General features: G+C 42.2%; 1 protein-coding gene across 3 annotated transcripts in view; it reads right to left on the bottom strand.

The window, feature by feature from the left end:
- ZFPM2 (zinc finger protein, FOG family member 2) overlaps nt 1–16571 on the bottom strand; it is a 492640-nt gene that overhangs the window by 341982 nt on the left and 134087 nt on the right. For all 3 annotated transcript variants that reach the window (XM_030553692.1, XM_030553694.1, XM_030553693.1), the window contains one exon: nt 5446–5547. In XM_030553692.1, the coding sequence (XP_030409552.1) occupies nt 5446–5547 (102 nt within the window). The remainder of the gene's footprint in view (nt 1–5445; nt 5548–16571) is intronic.

Here is a 16571-nt window from a genome sequence, read left to right as displayed (position 1 = left end):
GTGAAGTAGGACTTTATCCTGCTGTTGCTGGCAAAACATTCATTGACTAACTGGAAGCAGGATTAGACTTCCAATGAAGGACTACTGTATACGCATACTGATATAAACAGGTTATGTAAGACATGATCATCAACTAGAACCTTAAAAATCAGTCTTCAACTGCATTTTCCTTTTTTTTTTTTTTTTTGGCTTCTATGTGGGGACAAATACTCCTCTTTACTCATGAGAATAATTCCATTTGACATTAAGAAAATTCAGCTCCCATTTGTCAGATGGGTGTACCTATGGTCTAGTAGATAGTGCACAGGAATTAGTAGACCTGGATTCAACTTGTACCTCATCCACAGACTTCCTGTGTAACTTTGGGAAAGTCACTTTAACCTGCCCCTATGATTCAGAGGAGTATTATGAAGATAAAACAAACCATTAATGACTGTAAGGCCCTCACTAGTGATGAGAACATAATAGCACATAGATAACTGTCAAAAGAGTTAAGTGTGTTGGGTGCTCAGTTCTTTTAAAAATCTGACTTTTATTTAAGGCCCTAAAAGGGAGCTGAGCTTTTTGAAAAAATCTCACTCCAGTTGTGGTACTTGACACTTGAAAATCTGTCCCCTTCCCCCTTGTGAAAGGTGAACAGGATTTTCCAGGGTATGATATGAGATGTCACATACAGTAATGTTTTATTATTTATTATTGCACCAGTGTCAGATAAGAGGTAATACAACCTTTCTACTCCTCTTCAATATTCCCATTTAATATTCAATATTCCCACATTAAGTCTTTAGGCCACACCGTTCCATTGGGTGATCATGTTCATTTGATTATGCTCCAGGATCTTTATGCTTTTTTTCAGAGATGTTACGTACAAGGACAGAATGCCTTACAGAAGTCTAGCACTATTACCTTTATCAACCAAATTGTAATCTCATCAAAAAAGATGTCAAGTTAGTCTGATAAGATCTATTTTCCATAAACCGGTGTTGACTGGCATTAATTACATTAAGCTCATTTAAATTTTTATTGAGTTCCACATCAGTTGTTCCATTATTTCACCCAAGATCGATGTCAGTTCCACTCTTTTTAAATATTGGCACAACAATAGCTTTCTTCCAGTCCTCTGGAACTTCCCCAGTATTCCAAGATTTATTGAAAATGAACATTAACAACTCAGAGTTCATTAGCTAGCTTTTTAAAAACCCTTGAATGTAAGTTATCCAAACCTTATTTGAAAATCTCTAACTTTACTCACTGCTTTATAATATCCTCTTTAGTTACTGTGGGAATGGAAAATATTTCAACATCTTCATATGGTAAGAATACATCATCTGGATTTTTCCCAAATACAATGTATTGAATGCTTATGCCTTTCTGCAATATTATTGACAATTCTACTATTTTCACCTAATAATGGACCAATAACATTGTTAGGATTACTTTTGTTGCTAATATACTGAAAGAAAACATCCTCTTATTCCCTAATAAGAATTATTCCCTAATTCTAGAAGCCACAGATTTCTTTGTATCCTTTTGTGTCCTTTATCAATTTTATACAACTCTCAGCTTTAATTTATATTCACTGCTATCAGCTAGCCCATATATATATATGTATACACACACACACATATATACATATTAGGTGCTTTCACTTTCTCTGTAAACCAGATTAGTTTTTTAACCAGTATACTTTTCCTCTCTTGATTACAGCTTTTTGGGGCATCTAGTAAAATGTTGTTAAATAGTTCCCAATTACGACTCCCATTTTTCTGTTTAAAGTCTTTCTCCCAGCTGATTTGGCTCATAATTGTTTCCAGCTTTGAAACTGGCCAATTTAAAACACCAAATACACGTATTTCTGATATTCTATTTGAACATAAGAAATGTAATCAAGCCATGTTCACTTTCACCTGAACAACCACTAATCTGTAGTTCTCTGATCAACTCCTCTTTGTCTGTCAAGATCAGGTTAATACAGAATTCCCTTGTGTTGGATGCAACACTGTTTGGGTTAGGAAATTGTAATCTATAATTTTATAAAATTTCAAGGATGTGTTAGTGTTGGCAGAATAAGATCTCCAGCATATGTAACTCATATTGAAGTTCCACATGATCATACAGGTGTTTTCCTTACAAATTATACATAAGTACATAAGGACAGAAATCCTGATCCTGTTTTCTCATATGATTTGGTGGTATGTAGCAGTCAGCAACTAGAACCCCATCTTATTCTATATGTGTTAAAACTCTGATCATTATTATCTTAGAACACTGATATCCTAAATATAAAGATTATAGAGCCATAGCACATACCGTGGCACTCATTTGATAACATAAATCCTTTTCACATACAATTTTCCACGTCAAATGCCCAATCATGTTCCCCAAACTCTGTGTGATCCTGGGACTTTTGCCATTAGTTTTAATGGAAGCAGGATCCGTCCCTTAGTATATGTCCAAATAGAAGTGAGAGAGATTTGAGATAAGGCAGGCTTACAGTGTGAGCAAAATTAAGGAATTTGCCCTTGCTTGACAGCCTCCAGGGCACAGTCCATCTGCTCCAGCCCCCATAGCTGCAGAGAGACCTCTGTTATTTAAAAAAAATAAATATTTTAACACAATAGAGGAACAAAAATTGTTAATATTGAGGACAGTTTACACACACATTTACCCAAGTTGGCTCCCCCTGGAGCCATTTTACAGTCAGTGAAGATAATGATCTTGTGAGCTGAAAGAAAAGCCTAATAGGAGCTGTCTGTAACTGCAGAACATTTACAGGGGAAAAAATATTTTTTTTTAAATTTATTTTTGTTTTTAAAAATGCATTCAACTGCTAAAGTCTCTGAACACGTTGGCACAGTTTCATGAAGCATTTTTTTTTTTTTTAAAGAAAAAGACAAGGGACTCATTTTCATATTTTGGGGCTTTGGTTGGGACCTATCCTTAATTATAAATTAAATACTAATAAATATTTCAGAGCCTGAATCCCCCAGCAGCTGGGAACCCTACAAATCACCATGATGTCACAGCAAACAACCGTGAATTTTATAAACATAAACAAAAGAAAGAAACCTTTTTTTTAAAAATTCAGCCTAGGTCAAAATAAAGTTAGTACCATTTAATGACTATTCCGTAGCCCTTGATGGTCACAATCCAGATCTCAATGGACAGCTGCTGGTATCACATAAAGTACCATCACAACTGGTAATATTAACAACTTCCATCTCAGCAAAGAGATCAAGGATTGAACAGGTAATGGAGATTATGCCACCCTCTAACTCCGAGAGGTGAATTCTCTGAGGAAGGGCAGAGGCACATTGAGAGAGATGTAGAGTTGTACTGGGTCTTCCTGTGCTGGACTGGTACATAATCTTCGAATAACCAGAGACTTCATTCTCCAGCACTGTCAAGCCAGTGAATTTCATGAGCACTAGATTTACACAAAACTTGTACAAGGAAAAACTATTTTCATTTTTCCTGTATTACATGTTTGAAAATAATCTTCTATCTTTTTTTTATATATTAGCAAAAGAATGAATACAGAATTTCATTTAAAGAACTAGAAGAGAGAGAGAAGCAGGAGCATGGCATGTGATATACTTATTCACTTCTATGCTACAAACATGTTATTTCCATGTGAAAAACTAATATTTAAATTAATTAAAGCTCTGATGAAGTTTCAGTGGTGGTCACTTCTCTAAAGACAAAAAGGAGTTTCCTTATATTCATTCTCGGTTTCTATCTTCAGCTCCAGTATTTCATGATACATTTCTTGAATTAAATGTATCTTCTTACCCTTTTAACATCCAGGACAAAAATCACCAAATATCTGTGTAAGAATTTTCTTACAAAAAAAAAACAAAAAACAAACCCCCCACACCTTTTACTTCTTGCAGTCATCAAAAATATCCCCTAAAATATTCCTACACATTTAGTTCACATAAGACAATAACAACCAGTAATGAAAATTATACTCTCAAGTACATTCATTTTGCTCTAAAAATAAAACAGCAACAAAGAAATCACAAAACTTCAGATTCTTAAGAGACATTTTATTCCTGTGTTAAAGGGAGTAAATTTAGTGCAACAACAATCTCTAAAACTGTAAAAAGCTGGAAGAAGCTGTCCCCTTTCAAAAGAGGTTTTCATGCAACTTTAAATTTACTGTAATACATTTTAATATCAAATCTTGTTTTATATAATACTACATTGCTTTGTACAGAATACAAACATATTTGTGTATATATCATTAACAACATTATAAATGACATCATAATAATCAGCGATATAGTGTATCTTCATTTTTGTTTGCATTATATTTTCCAGCTGCTGGTTTCAGAAAATTACCACAGGAGTTCTTCTCTTCATGCACAGCACACAGTAATTTGCAAATTCAAGCAAGGATGAAAATATGATTGAAATATAGGATTTTTTTTCTAATGAAAAGTGTTATTGCATTATAAATTATTGCTAGAGTACTTTCATGGCTCTCTTCTCTGATGCTTATCCTTTCAGGGGAATGTGCTCTGTTTAGAAACACAGCTACTTTAAGGATATGTTTGGTTTCAAATATATATTTTCCTCTTGGCACTGAAGAAATATATTAAATACAATGATTTGGGGACAAATTCTGCTATCTGTAACTTAAAAAATCCCACTGAATTAAACTGGAGGTTTGCCAAAGTGAGGACTGTAGGATCCCTTTGTTTTTATGTATCTTTACAACAGAAACCAAGGTTTACCTATTTATATCTAATGGCTGTTTGGAACTCTCTCTCGCATGCCTATAGAACTGTAATACTGCCTAATGTTCCTCCAATAATGTATTTGCAGTGTTTTTACTGTACATAACAGAAAATGTTACTGCATATTTCTGTTTAAACATGAAGCTCTTATAGTTTATTGATTGCAGTCAAAAGGTTTCTCTCTTAACTCTGCAGTCAATGACCGGGGTGGGTTAAATTATTTATATCAAATGAAAACTGATAAGGAAAGTCCTTGAAAACATCATTGGCTGCCATATTCATTTGTTAAACTTAGAGTTTTGGACTAAATACAGATGTTTGGCCACGGAAAACAGAGTAGAATACAGAAGCAAGCACCACCAGCCATAGGCAGCAATGAAACTGGGAGCCTCTTGGAACTCCAATCCTGCATTTAATCCTCCAAATGCTAAGGAATAACAACACTTTTATTTCTAGTAGCAATATCATGGGAACATTACTCTGTATAATTTTCATGCAGGATGGACATGTGCAGAACAGCTGTCTGGTGAAGCATTTTTCCTCAGCTCTTACTGTAGATATCCCAAGGCATCACATGAACACAGGAAGTTTTTTCCATTGACAAAACAATGCAACACTGACCCTACTTACTGAAACACGAGGAAAACATTCTCAGTCTCCATTTTAAATTATTCATTCTGGATTGTAATTTGTTTTCTCCTACCTGGCCCATCCCAGTCATCTGTCTCCACAATGAGCCGTCCTGGTTTCTCTGATTGTGCATCACCATCTGATTCTGCTGTTTCCTGGCTGCCCTCTTCATCACCTGAAGAGAAGAAATACATAAAATTTAAATAATTTCTATGACACTCAGAATATCCATAATAAGCATACATGTGTGTATGTGAGTGCATATATTATACAGTATATAAAGAGAGAGAAGATAACATTTTTGAACAACTAAACACCCATGAATAATCAATGGCTACAAATAACTTGATCTCACAGTCCTTGTGAAACCTCTCCTGGAGATCAGTGTGGACAAGGATGAGGACCTTTTTCTTATAATTTTTTGTCTAGTAGTTAGGGTATTTACTTGGGATGTAAGAGAGCACCAGTTCAAGCCTCCCCTCTGCCTGCTGAGGAGCAGAAATTTGAACGGAGGTATCCTACCTCTCAGTTGAATGCTCTAGATATTAGGTATGAGTCTGATGTGGGTCTCCTCAGCCTCTCCTGTTAAAGCTGTTCCACTTTGGATAAATAACTACAGAGTCATTGGGCCAGAGAAAGAGAGACCATGCATGAGAATGACTCTATAACTGGTGGTTAGAGCACTTACCCAGGATCAAGCCCCCTATTCCAATGACTCTAATTATTTAAACAACAGCTTTAACTAGAGAAATTGAGGACATCCCATGTCAGAATATCCCATAGCCCAGGGTTAGTGCACTCACCTGAGAGGTGGGAAACCTCTGGTTCAGCTCCCTTGTCCTCAATAGGTGGAGGGATGGAGAGCTTGAACTGATGTTCTCCCACCTCCCAGATGAGTACCGTAACCACTGGACTAAAGTTATACGGGAGAGTAGCAGCCTCTGCCTTTCCTCCTCCAGTTGCTTTGCACGGAATTAGGCTTGCTCAGAGCAAGCGTACCTGGATTGGGCCCTGCAAGTGTGGTACGTGACCGAACACTTGTCTTCCCTCAGTTTCTGAACTGTACTGGGGCTTAGGCAGGTGATGCATCTGGATGCTAGAGTGGGGGAGCAGCACATGATCGGAGGCAGAAACACAAGTGCATAGGGAACTTTTACTGCAAAAACATAGGTGCTGAGTGAGTTTAGGCACTTACAAGGTTTGGTGGCACTTGAGTGGAGATCCTGTGAATACCAGAGGCACATACGTTCCTTTATGAATCTAGCCCCAATGTTCATAACCAAATGTGAATCCAATAAGAGGAAAAGGAACACATCATCATTTAACGTGGCACAGGTGATCATGACTCAAAGGATAGGAAAACTGTAAAATGGAATATACTATTTGAAACGTATCGGGTAGGATTTTAAAGTCTCTAACAATGCAGGCAAAGAGGCAAACTTTGCAAATAAACCATTTCAAATGTATAAACAGTGTTTCTGAAAAATAAATATTTTTTACATAAAATACAGGCTTTCCAATTTTTATTAAACCACCTGTTATTACAAGTAGTTGCAGTATTTCAAAGCAGCCACACAGGTAGACAGTTATTCTTAACCCTGCTCCTTATATCCATGTTATTCCTATCAATATTAACCTCTTACAGAAATTCTTCGACAACAGAACTATTGAACTTTCTCAACTAGGAGTGTTACAGTAGCTGTTAGTCACCCTATAATTATTTTTCAATCAGCTAAACCGAGAAAGTATTTTTAACAATGAACAGTTCAGATATGATAGATCTACTTTCTTGTTCACAACTGCTTATCACAGCATAGATATCATATATGTTTTCCAGGTGCTTCCTATAGTTAGGATACCTTCACAGAAGCCGCTCATGAAAGATAAGGTCATAAAAGAGATGAAAAATGTGCGAGCTTCATACACTCATGGTTTTATCATCAGACAAGATAGCTTTGGGTAAAGTACTGTACCAGTCACAAACATCAAACTGTAGCTCATATTGGAGTGAGAGAACATTAACATTTTGAAAGTCAGTTTGTGCTCATTCTCCCTCACAGCATAAATGTAAACCTAAATAATTATAGGTTTCTTATATAGTTGTTCCGAATGAAACATCACTTCTCAGGTATAACATTCAATATTGTTAAAAAAAAAACAACAGGTTTGATACAGAGACTCACGAATATCATTTCTCATATTAGGCTCCAATTTAACAAGGTACATGTGTAACTTTAAGTATATTATTAGTCCCACTAAAGCCAATGAGACTACGCACATCCTTAAAATTATACACATGCTTAAATACCATGTTGAACTGGAACCTTAGTAGAAACTACAGACCAGATTTTCAGCTTCTGTAAATCAGCCTAGCCAACACGACTTTATCAGTATATACCCGTTGAGGATCTAGCCCTGGAAATCCAATGGAAGCAGCTTATTCAGTGAAAATAGTGTTGCTTTTCTAGGATCCCTGCAGACTGACCTCAGATACTCTGAAGGGAACCACATCCAAGCTGAAATAGTTTATTTGGATTTGCACTGAAATTATTGCTAAATTTTGACAACATATGGATGTCTTAAAATACATACCATCTGAAGTGGAGATCCTTGTAAAATAATTTTAAAATATAACTTTCTTAGATTCTGCACGCACTTAAAAATAAAAAAGCAAAAAATGAAAAGCAAAACACTCTAATGCTGATAGTCGTAAGTTTTCAGCATATACAAAACATGTATAGTACATCCGTATAACGCCAAAAATTCTACTTAAATTTATAATCCGTTTGTTGTACAAGAATGCTGACCTTAAGAATAAAGCTATTAAAAACAAATTGCGAGTGATGTTTTCATACCTCACCATACTAGGCATCATTTGATTTGGGAACCAGGTAGATAAGACTACAATGACTACGAAGTTATGCTAAGAAATTCTTTCTTACAAGCCTTGCAAGAAGGAAAAATATAACAGAGGTAATCTCTTTCAGTGAAGCTGTCATGAAAGTAGGGCATTGGGATACTGGAGAATTTACAACTATCAGGGCCAGACTCTGATATCACTTATACTGATGTAAGTCAGGAGTAACATGAGCAGTGTAAAACTAAAAGTATGAGCAGAATCTGGCCCTCAACACAGAACATAAATTATTCCCCTAGCTACATCTGCATGAATAAGCCGAGCTCTTTTACACAGGTCAATCCAGTGAATTTTATTTCAAATGTGGCAACCAGTCACCTCAGCATTTTGTGTTTCTGAAACCATTTATGTTATTGCTTTCTGCACTCTTCTTAACAATCAGTTTGGATAGTACTGGTCAGGAATCAGTGTTTAACCTGGACTGAATCTTATTTAGGATAACTTCAGGCTCCTAGTTGCCCTGGACAATCTCACAATAAGGTTCCTTAACCACAGTATGGCAAATATTGGGGACAACCCAAGGTACTTCTCCTAAAGTGTTTTTTTTTTCAGGGGGAGGGGGAAGGCAGTGATAATGGGGTGCACATGCAAAGGTGAGCACACAGTATTTAAACTGCCAGTTGCCAGAATCCACTCACTGACTAGAAAGGCAGATGCAATGTTCTACTCCAAAATCATCTTATCAATGTCAGACATTTCTGCCAATTTCAGGTACTACTGTATTCTTAAGAATTGGGTAAGACCTCACTCTGTTCTCAGGTTCATTTAGTCAGTCTAACATTTCTTCTTCTCTAGATCTTTGATACTCTGTTGGTGACTGTACTGCTTAATTTTCTAATCCATGTGTTTATCTCCATTAGAGAAAACCACCATCTGCACTACTGCATTTCCTGCAGAACAGTGCAAATGTTACATTATTAGTACTTTTCCTGTACACAATATCCCAGCGCAGCATTTATATTCAGACCAATTTTCCTGAAGCTGTTCTATGAACACAACAAGAAATATCATCTGAGGAGTCAAGGTGAACTGTTTCCCTGTTTCCCATTGATTCCTAAGAGCTCTCTAGACATCCCATCCTTTCCCCAGTGAACAGCTGCTCCAAAGCTGAAAAAATAATTCCTATTTTAGGGCTCAATCTTGAAAGGCTCTAAGCACTTTATCCTGATTCAGCAAAGCACTTAGGGCTAGATTTTTAAAGCTACTGAGACATCTAAAGTTGCAGATAGGTATGTAGTGCAATTTTTAAAGGTGATTTCAATGGGAGCGAGGTACCTAGGTGCTTTTGAAAACCCCATTAAGCACTTATCTGCATCTGTAAAGGTCTAAATGCTTTTACAAATCTGCCCCTTAATCAAGTGCTTAACTTTATGCATGTGAGTAATTAAGTCAAAAGGATACTCACATGCTTACAGTTAAGCACGTGCTATGTACGTTGCTGAATCAAGACCAAACTTCTCAGTATCTTGCAGGATGAAGCCTTTCGTTGACAGATTTCAAATTTTCCCCAGCCATTCCTCCTCTGATGTACAGAAAAATGTTAAAGCTCTCCTATTGTATAAAAATGTGAGCAGTGGGCATTATTAGTTATTATTTACATTTTGGTAGCACCTAGAATCCTCAATCATAGATTAGGGCCCTACTGTGCTAGTGTAGCAGAGTGGTCACCCCACTTCTGCCCTGCAGGGCTTAAAACAGCCCTGGGAGAGGCTAGGCTGATTGGGGAAGGCAGCCACAGCTGGGGCCACACCCCAATCAGGCTGCAGCTAGCTCTATAAAAGCCAGGGAAGCGTAAGCAGTCCCTCTCTAGCTGTAGAGGGAGATGGACTTGGCTGCAGGGACCTAAGCAAAGTACCTGAGTGGAGCAGGACTGGGGAAAGGCCAGAGAGGCTGGGGAGCTCTAGGCTGGCAACTCCCCCCAAGGCCCACAGAGGCACTAGGTTGCAGAGACAGGCAGCAGGTCCAGACCCAACCTTGCCTATTATGAGTGGCTTTAGCACTGCAGTCTGCACTAGGGAGTGGGGGCTTGATGATGACTGGCAGTAGCCCAGACTGAGGCAAGGTGGGGATTAGAGCGTTTGGGGTTCCCCATGCAAGCAGAGGACCCCCCACAGATCCAGGTACACCCCTAAGAGCAGGTAGGGAGTGGTCCAGGGCCTGGTGGAATTGGGTGGGCCTGGGTCCCCTTACCGTTTGCCACCCCACCCCTGGATTGGCAGCCTCCCCTCTCTAGGCCAAGAGACCTGCTTTTGTTGGCTGTCCATGGAGGTAGGACACCCAACCCCTGTGCTGCTCTGCCCAGATAATGGGCAGAGCCCCTGACTGTAGGCCAGAGCCTTCAATTGTTTGCTGCCCCACCATGACTGATGGCCAGGCCTTATAGACTTGTACTACTCTACCCTTAAACTGTTCAATGCTCTGCTAATTCCCTGACTCGAGGCGACATTAGGGGTGCCAACTGTCTAATCACACAAACCCAAACACCCTTGTCCCACCCATCTGCCCTGCCCCTTCTCGCAGGCCCTGCCTTGCTCACTCCATCTCCACTCCCTCCATTGCTTGCTCTCCCCCACCCTCACTCACTTTCACCAGGCTGAGGCAGGGCTGGGACTGAGGGGATCAGAGTGTGGGAGGGGGCTCTGGGCTGAACCTGGGGTAGCGGGTTCGGGTGCTGGAGGGGGCTCCAGGCTGGGGCAGTGGATTGGGGTGTGGGAGGGGCTGAGAGCTGCAGGCTCTGGGAGAGAGGTGCCTACCTCGGGCAGCATAGTAAGGCAAAGGCAAGCTCCCTGCCTGCCCTGGCCCCACGCTGCTCCAAGAAGCAGCAGGCATGTCCCTGTGACCCTATGGGTGGCGCCAGGGGGTCTCCATGCACTGCCCATGCCCACAAGTGCTGCCCCCACAGCTCCCATTGGCCGCAGTTCTTGGTCAATGAGAGCTTTGGAGTGGGTGCTTGGGGCAGGACAGCATGCAGAGACCCCCTGGCCCTCCCAGGGGCCGCAGGGATGTGCCGACTACTTCTGGGAGCAGCGTGGGACCAGGGTGGGTGGGGAGCATGCCTGAGCCCTGCTGGACTTTTAGGGGCCTAAAATCTCCCAGTTTGGCTTCAGTAGCCTCTAGGAGATAGAGACTGATTCCAGGAGACTACTGGCAAAACGAGGGGGACTGGCAACCCTAGGAGATACCCAGTGACATAGGAGGCGGAGTGGCCTCCCACTTCCCCAGAGCGGGAGGGACCACCGCTGACCCACTACACTCCTCCATGAGTTAAGTTGCAATGATTATCAGAAAACAAAAACTAGTACTGTCTATCTTGTGTGTCCATACCAATCCAGTTTGTCTCCCAGATTCCAAGAATGTTTAGAGTATTACTCCTGCAATGTCCTGCAGTTTCAAAAACAGTCAGGACATCTTATGTGCCAAAACAAGTGACAGAATTAACTGTCACAAGAAAATGGTTCCTTTAGTTCTGTGTCATCCATCATAATCCTTTCAGCAATAATATTTATCCCATCAGGTCACAGATTTGGGAGTCCTTTATTTTTTCCAGTGCTTTGAGAGTTATGTTATTGCCATCATCCACAGCCATTGATTAGGGGTGCAAAGCTTGTGCACAACTGAGTTCTTTGGACCCTCCACCAGCATTCAAAAACATGAAGAGAAGACATCTGATGAAATAGGTGGAAGAAATAGAAGCTCCCACCCCCAAAAAATCAAACAGATATACAACTGTAATACTCTATGCAAGCAAATGGATAAAAGTATGTCACTTGTGTATTTCATATTTTATGGGAGCTTACCTCTAATTCATTTGAAATTCTTACTTTGAGTCAAGTTAAATTTTCACAATTTCTAGGAAAGGGGACAGCATAGTACTTGTGGTGACTAAATAATCCTTTTTGGGGTTGCGGTGACTAAATCACAGCATGATAAAGTTCACAATTTCACTGTTCTTAAGGAGCCCAAAAGGTACTGACTGAAAAGGCAGGAGCTGCTCTCATCCCACAACTCTGCACATTTTAAAGCCATTATCTAGTTAACTCTATTTGTTTGCTTTTTTAAAAAATCTAGCTTGCTAGTTAATTGTGAAATTTAGTTTTCTGTTCAATGACCCTGCCCTCGCTTCCTGATTATGAGCAGGGTGTGCTTGGACACAAACGGTCAAATCCTGATCCTACTGAAATCACTGGGAACTCTGGCATGCATTTCAATGGGACCAAGATTTGACCTCTAGAGACGACATCCAAGGTAGCAGCCAAAGGAGAACAGAGTAGTTGACAAGCAGTCTCCCAGTTGCTATTCAGAGACCCTTCAGTTTTGTGAAAAAAAAAACTTCAAACACTTTTTGCTATCTCCTTCCTTTTCTATCAAAAAAAAAAAAAAGGTTGTCCCCCCCTCTGAGGGATAGAAAGCAATGACAGACAAAGGGATTAAGGAGGAGGCATATGTTAGTAAGAAAAAAGCCTCCTTTCATCATGGAAAGAGTCAACTTTAACTAATTTGTGCCCTTCCACAGCTGCCATGAGATCCCTCACTTCTCCAGATCCATATGCTGCATCTGATGAAGAAATGGAGGATGCTCAGGATCCAGCAAAGCCAGAAAAAGTAGATTATCTGCATTCCATTCAACTGAGACAAACTGAAATTAACCCACACTCTGCTGAGTGGAAAGCCTTACCCGTAAATCCTCTATCTCTGCTTAACAAAAAGAATTAATGTGCCTTTCAGTTACTTGGAAAGCCCACATAAAGAAAACATAACAAATTACAAATAACTAAAAAAAAAAATTAAAGGAGTATGAGCTCCAGGAAAACAGAAGTATTGCCAGGGAAAGATAATGTCGGGCCTGGTGGGGGTGTGGGGTCTGGTGCCAAGCAAAGCTGGGGGCTGTTCAATCACCTCTATCAGTGCTCTATCAGTGTCTACACTCCAGCCAAATCCAGAGAAAACAAGGAGTCAAAGATTCAGGTCAATAAGCTTATAGGCGATTTGCACAAACAGCTCCTCCAGCAAGGTAAAAAACAAAGTCATATTGGCTTTTCTTTTTCATTCCTTCTCTTTGAACTCCCTCGTCCAAAACACATCCTGGAAATGTCAGTGTTATATACAAGAATTTAAAGAGCTGAGCTTCTTAATCCCGTTAAGAAAAAGAACAAAGTTGCCTGTAAAGATCTCCTTATTGAGCTCAAAGTGATTATGGTATAGCTGCCTTATGGTGATCCTGCTTCTAGTTGCTGTAGAATCAGAGGAGGTAAAAATATGTCATTAAAGCCACTACTGAGGAGGAAAGAACTACACTGACTGAAAAAGGTTTCTGAAAAAAAAAAGCTAAACCTGCTTTCTGATCCAAATGAACACAGCAAACAGCAAGCATGGTTGTTAGACATTACAGCAAGGTAGACGAATAGGGTGACCAGATGTCCTGATTTTATAGGGACAGGTCTGATTTTGGAGTCTTTTTCTTATATAGGCTGCTATTATCCCCCAACCCATGCCCTGATTTTTCACACTTGCTGTCTGGTCATCCTATAGACAAAGAACAGAGAAAATTTACACACAAAATAAAACCACACACACCAGAAGGTAGAAGGAACTCAAAAAAATCATTTTCAGGGTGTTAAATGTTCAGCTGGTTTTATAGATGGTGGCGGTGATAGCTTCACACATCCAGTATGAAGGAAAATAAAAGACGGTTACTCACCTTTGTAACTGTTGTTCTTCGAGATGAGTTGCTCATATCCATTCCAATTAGGTGTGCGCGCGCCGCGTGCACATTCATCGGAGACTTTTTACCCTAGCAACACTCGGTGGGCTGGCAGGTCGCCCCCTGGAGTGGCGCCGGTATGGCGCCTGATATATACCCCTGCTGGCCCGCCCGCTCCTCAGTTCCTTCTTGCCGGCTACTCCGACAGTGGGAAGGAGGGCGGGTGTGGAATGGATATAAGCAACACATCTCAAAGAACAACAGTTACAAAGGTGAGTAACCGTCTTTTCTTCTTCGAGTGCTTGCTCATATCCATTCCAATTAGGTAATTCCCAAGCCTTACCTAGGCGGTGGGGTCGGAGCGAGACGTTGCGGAATGTAAAACCGCTGCGCTGAAAACAGCATCGTCTCTAGCCTGCTGGACCAGTGCATAGTGTGATGCAAAGGTGTATACAGAAGACCAGGTGGCCACGTGCCAGATTTCCTGTATGGGGACATGGGCCAAAAACGCGGCAGATGAAGCTTGAGCCCGGGTAGAATGGGCAGTTAGAGGACCCGTCGGAACGTGGGCCAAGTCATAACATGCCCAAATGCAGGATGTCACCCAGGATGCGATACGTTAGGAGGAGATTGCCATGCCCCTCATGCGTTCCGCCAATGCCACAAACAATTGAGGTGAACGGCGGAAGGGTTTGGTCCTCTCAATGTAGAAAGCGAGAGCCCTTCGGACATCTAAAGAATGGAGCTGTTGCTCTCGTCTGGAGGAATGCGGCTTCGGGCAAAAGACTGGCAGGAAGATGTCCTGGTTAACATGAAAGGCGGAGACGACCTTACGGAGGAACACCGGGTGTGGTCGCAGCTGCACCTTGTCCTTATGGAATACAGTATATGGAGGGTCCACAGTCAGAGCCCGAAGCTCCGAGACTTGTCTAGCCGAGGTGATAGCGACTAGGAAGGCCACTTTCCAGGACAGGTACAGCAGCGAGTATATGGCTAAAGGTTCGAAGGGGGACGCCATGAGCCTGGTTAAGACAAGGTTCAGGTCCCAAGTAGGGGTAGGCCGTTTGACCTGAGGATATAGTCGCTCCAAGCCCTTGAGGAATCTTGACACCACAGGGTGGGAAAAAACTGACTTGCCAGCCTCGCCTGGATGGAAGGTGGATATAGCCGCGAGATGTACCCGTAGAGAGGAGACCGCCAATCCCTGCTGCTTGAGAGACCACACGTAGTCCAGAATAGTGGGGACTACTACGGAATGTGGAGAGTGGCCGTGCTGGTTGCACCACTAGCAGAAGCGCTTCCATTTTGCGAGGTAGGTTGAACACGTGGAAGGTTTTCTGCTGCCCAGCAACACTTGTTGTACTGCTACGGAACAGCGCAACCCCGACGGGCTTAACCAGCCAGGAGCCATGCTGTCAGATGGAGGGACTGTAGGTCCGGATGGCACATCCTGCCGAAATCCTGCGTGATCAGATCCGGCCAAGGAGGCGGGGGGATTGGGTCCGCCAGGGACAGGTCGAGCAGCATGGTGTACCAGGGCTGCCGCGGCCAAGCCAGAGCAATCAGGATGAGGCGGGCTCTGTCTCTCTGGATCTTGATCAGGACTCGGTGGATGAGAGGGAAGGGTGGAAAAGCGTAACAAAGACGTCCCGTCCACGAGATCAGGAACGCATCCGACAGGGAGCCCGGGGAGCGACCTTGTAGAGAGCAGAACACCTGGCATTTCCTGTTTGATCTGGAGGCGAACAGGTCTATTCGGGGAACCCCCCACCTCCGGAAAACCGAATAAAGGAGGTCCGGACGGATGCACCATTCGTGGGATAGAAAGGACCTGCTCAGGTGATCCGCGAGGGTGTTCCACACTCCCGGGAGAAAGGAGGCCACTAGATGAATAGAGTGGGCTATACAAAAGTCCCAAAGGCGTATTGCTTCCTGACACAGCGGGGAGGACCGAGTCCCACTCTGCTTGTTGATGTAATACATGGCCGTTGTGTTGTCTGTGAACACCGCAACACAACGGCCGTGTAAATGGCATTGAAACGTTTGGTACGCCAATCGGACTGCCCGCAGCTCGCGCACATTGATGTGGAGCGTTAGCTCCTTTGGCGACCAGAGACCCTGTGTGCGCAGGGTCCCCAGGTGTGCACCCCAGCCTAGCGATGACGAGTCCGTTGTCAGGGACACGGAGGGCTAGGGGGCGTGAAATGGTAGGCCCGCACACACATGGGAGGACGTCGTCCACCAGCCGAGGGAGCCCAGAATAGTCAGTGGAATTGTTATGATTGTGTCTATGGCGTCCCTGCCTGGTCGATAGACCGACGCGAGCCAGGTCTGCAGCGGATGCATGCGCAGTCTTGCATGCCTCGTGACGAAGGTGCATGTGGCCATATGCCCCAGGAGAGCGAGGCAAGTTCGAGCCGACGTGGTCGGAAAGGCTTGTAGCCCTTTGACCAGGGAAACTATAGCTTGGAACCGGTGCAGGGGTAGACTGGCTGTCGCAAGGCTGGAGTCCAGCATTGCCCCGATGAACTCTATCCTCTGCGTAGGCACCAGAGTGGACTTGTCTGGGTTGATGGTCAAG

This window comes from Gopherus evgoodei, chromosome 2 (genome assembly GCF_007399415.2).
Source record: "Gopherus evgoodei ecotype Sinaloan lineage chromosome 2, rGopEvg1_v1.p, whole genome shotgun sequence".
In the NCBI taxonomy this organism is placed as follows: domain Eukaryota; kingdom Metazoa; phylum Chordata; order Testudines; family Testudinidae; genus Gopherus; species Gopherus evgoodei.
This window is presented reverse-complemented; position numbering and strand designations above follow the sequence as displayed.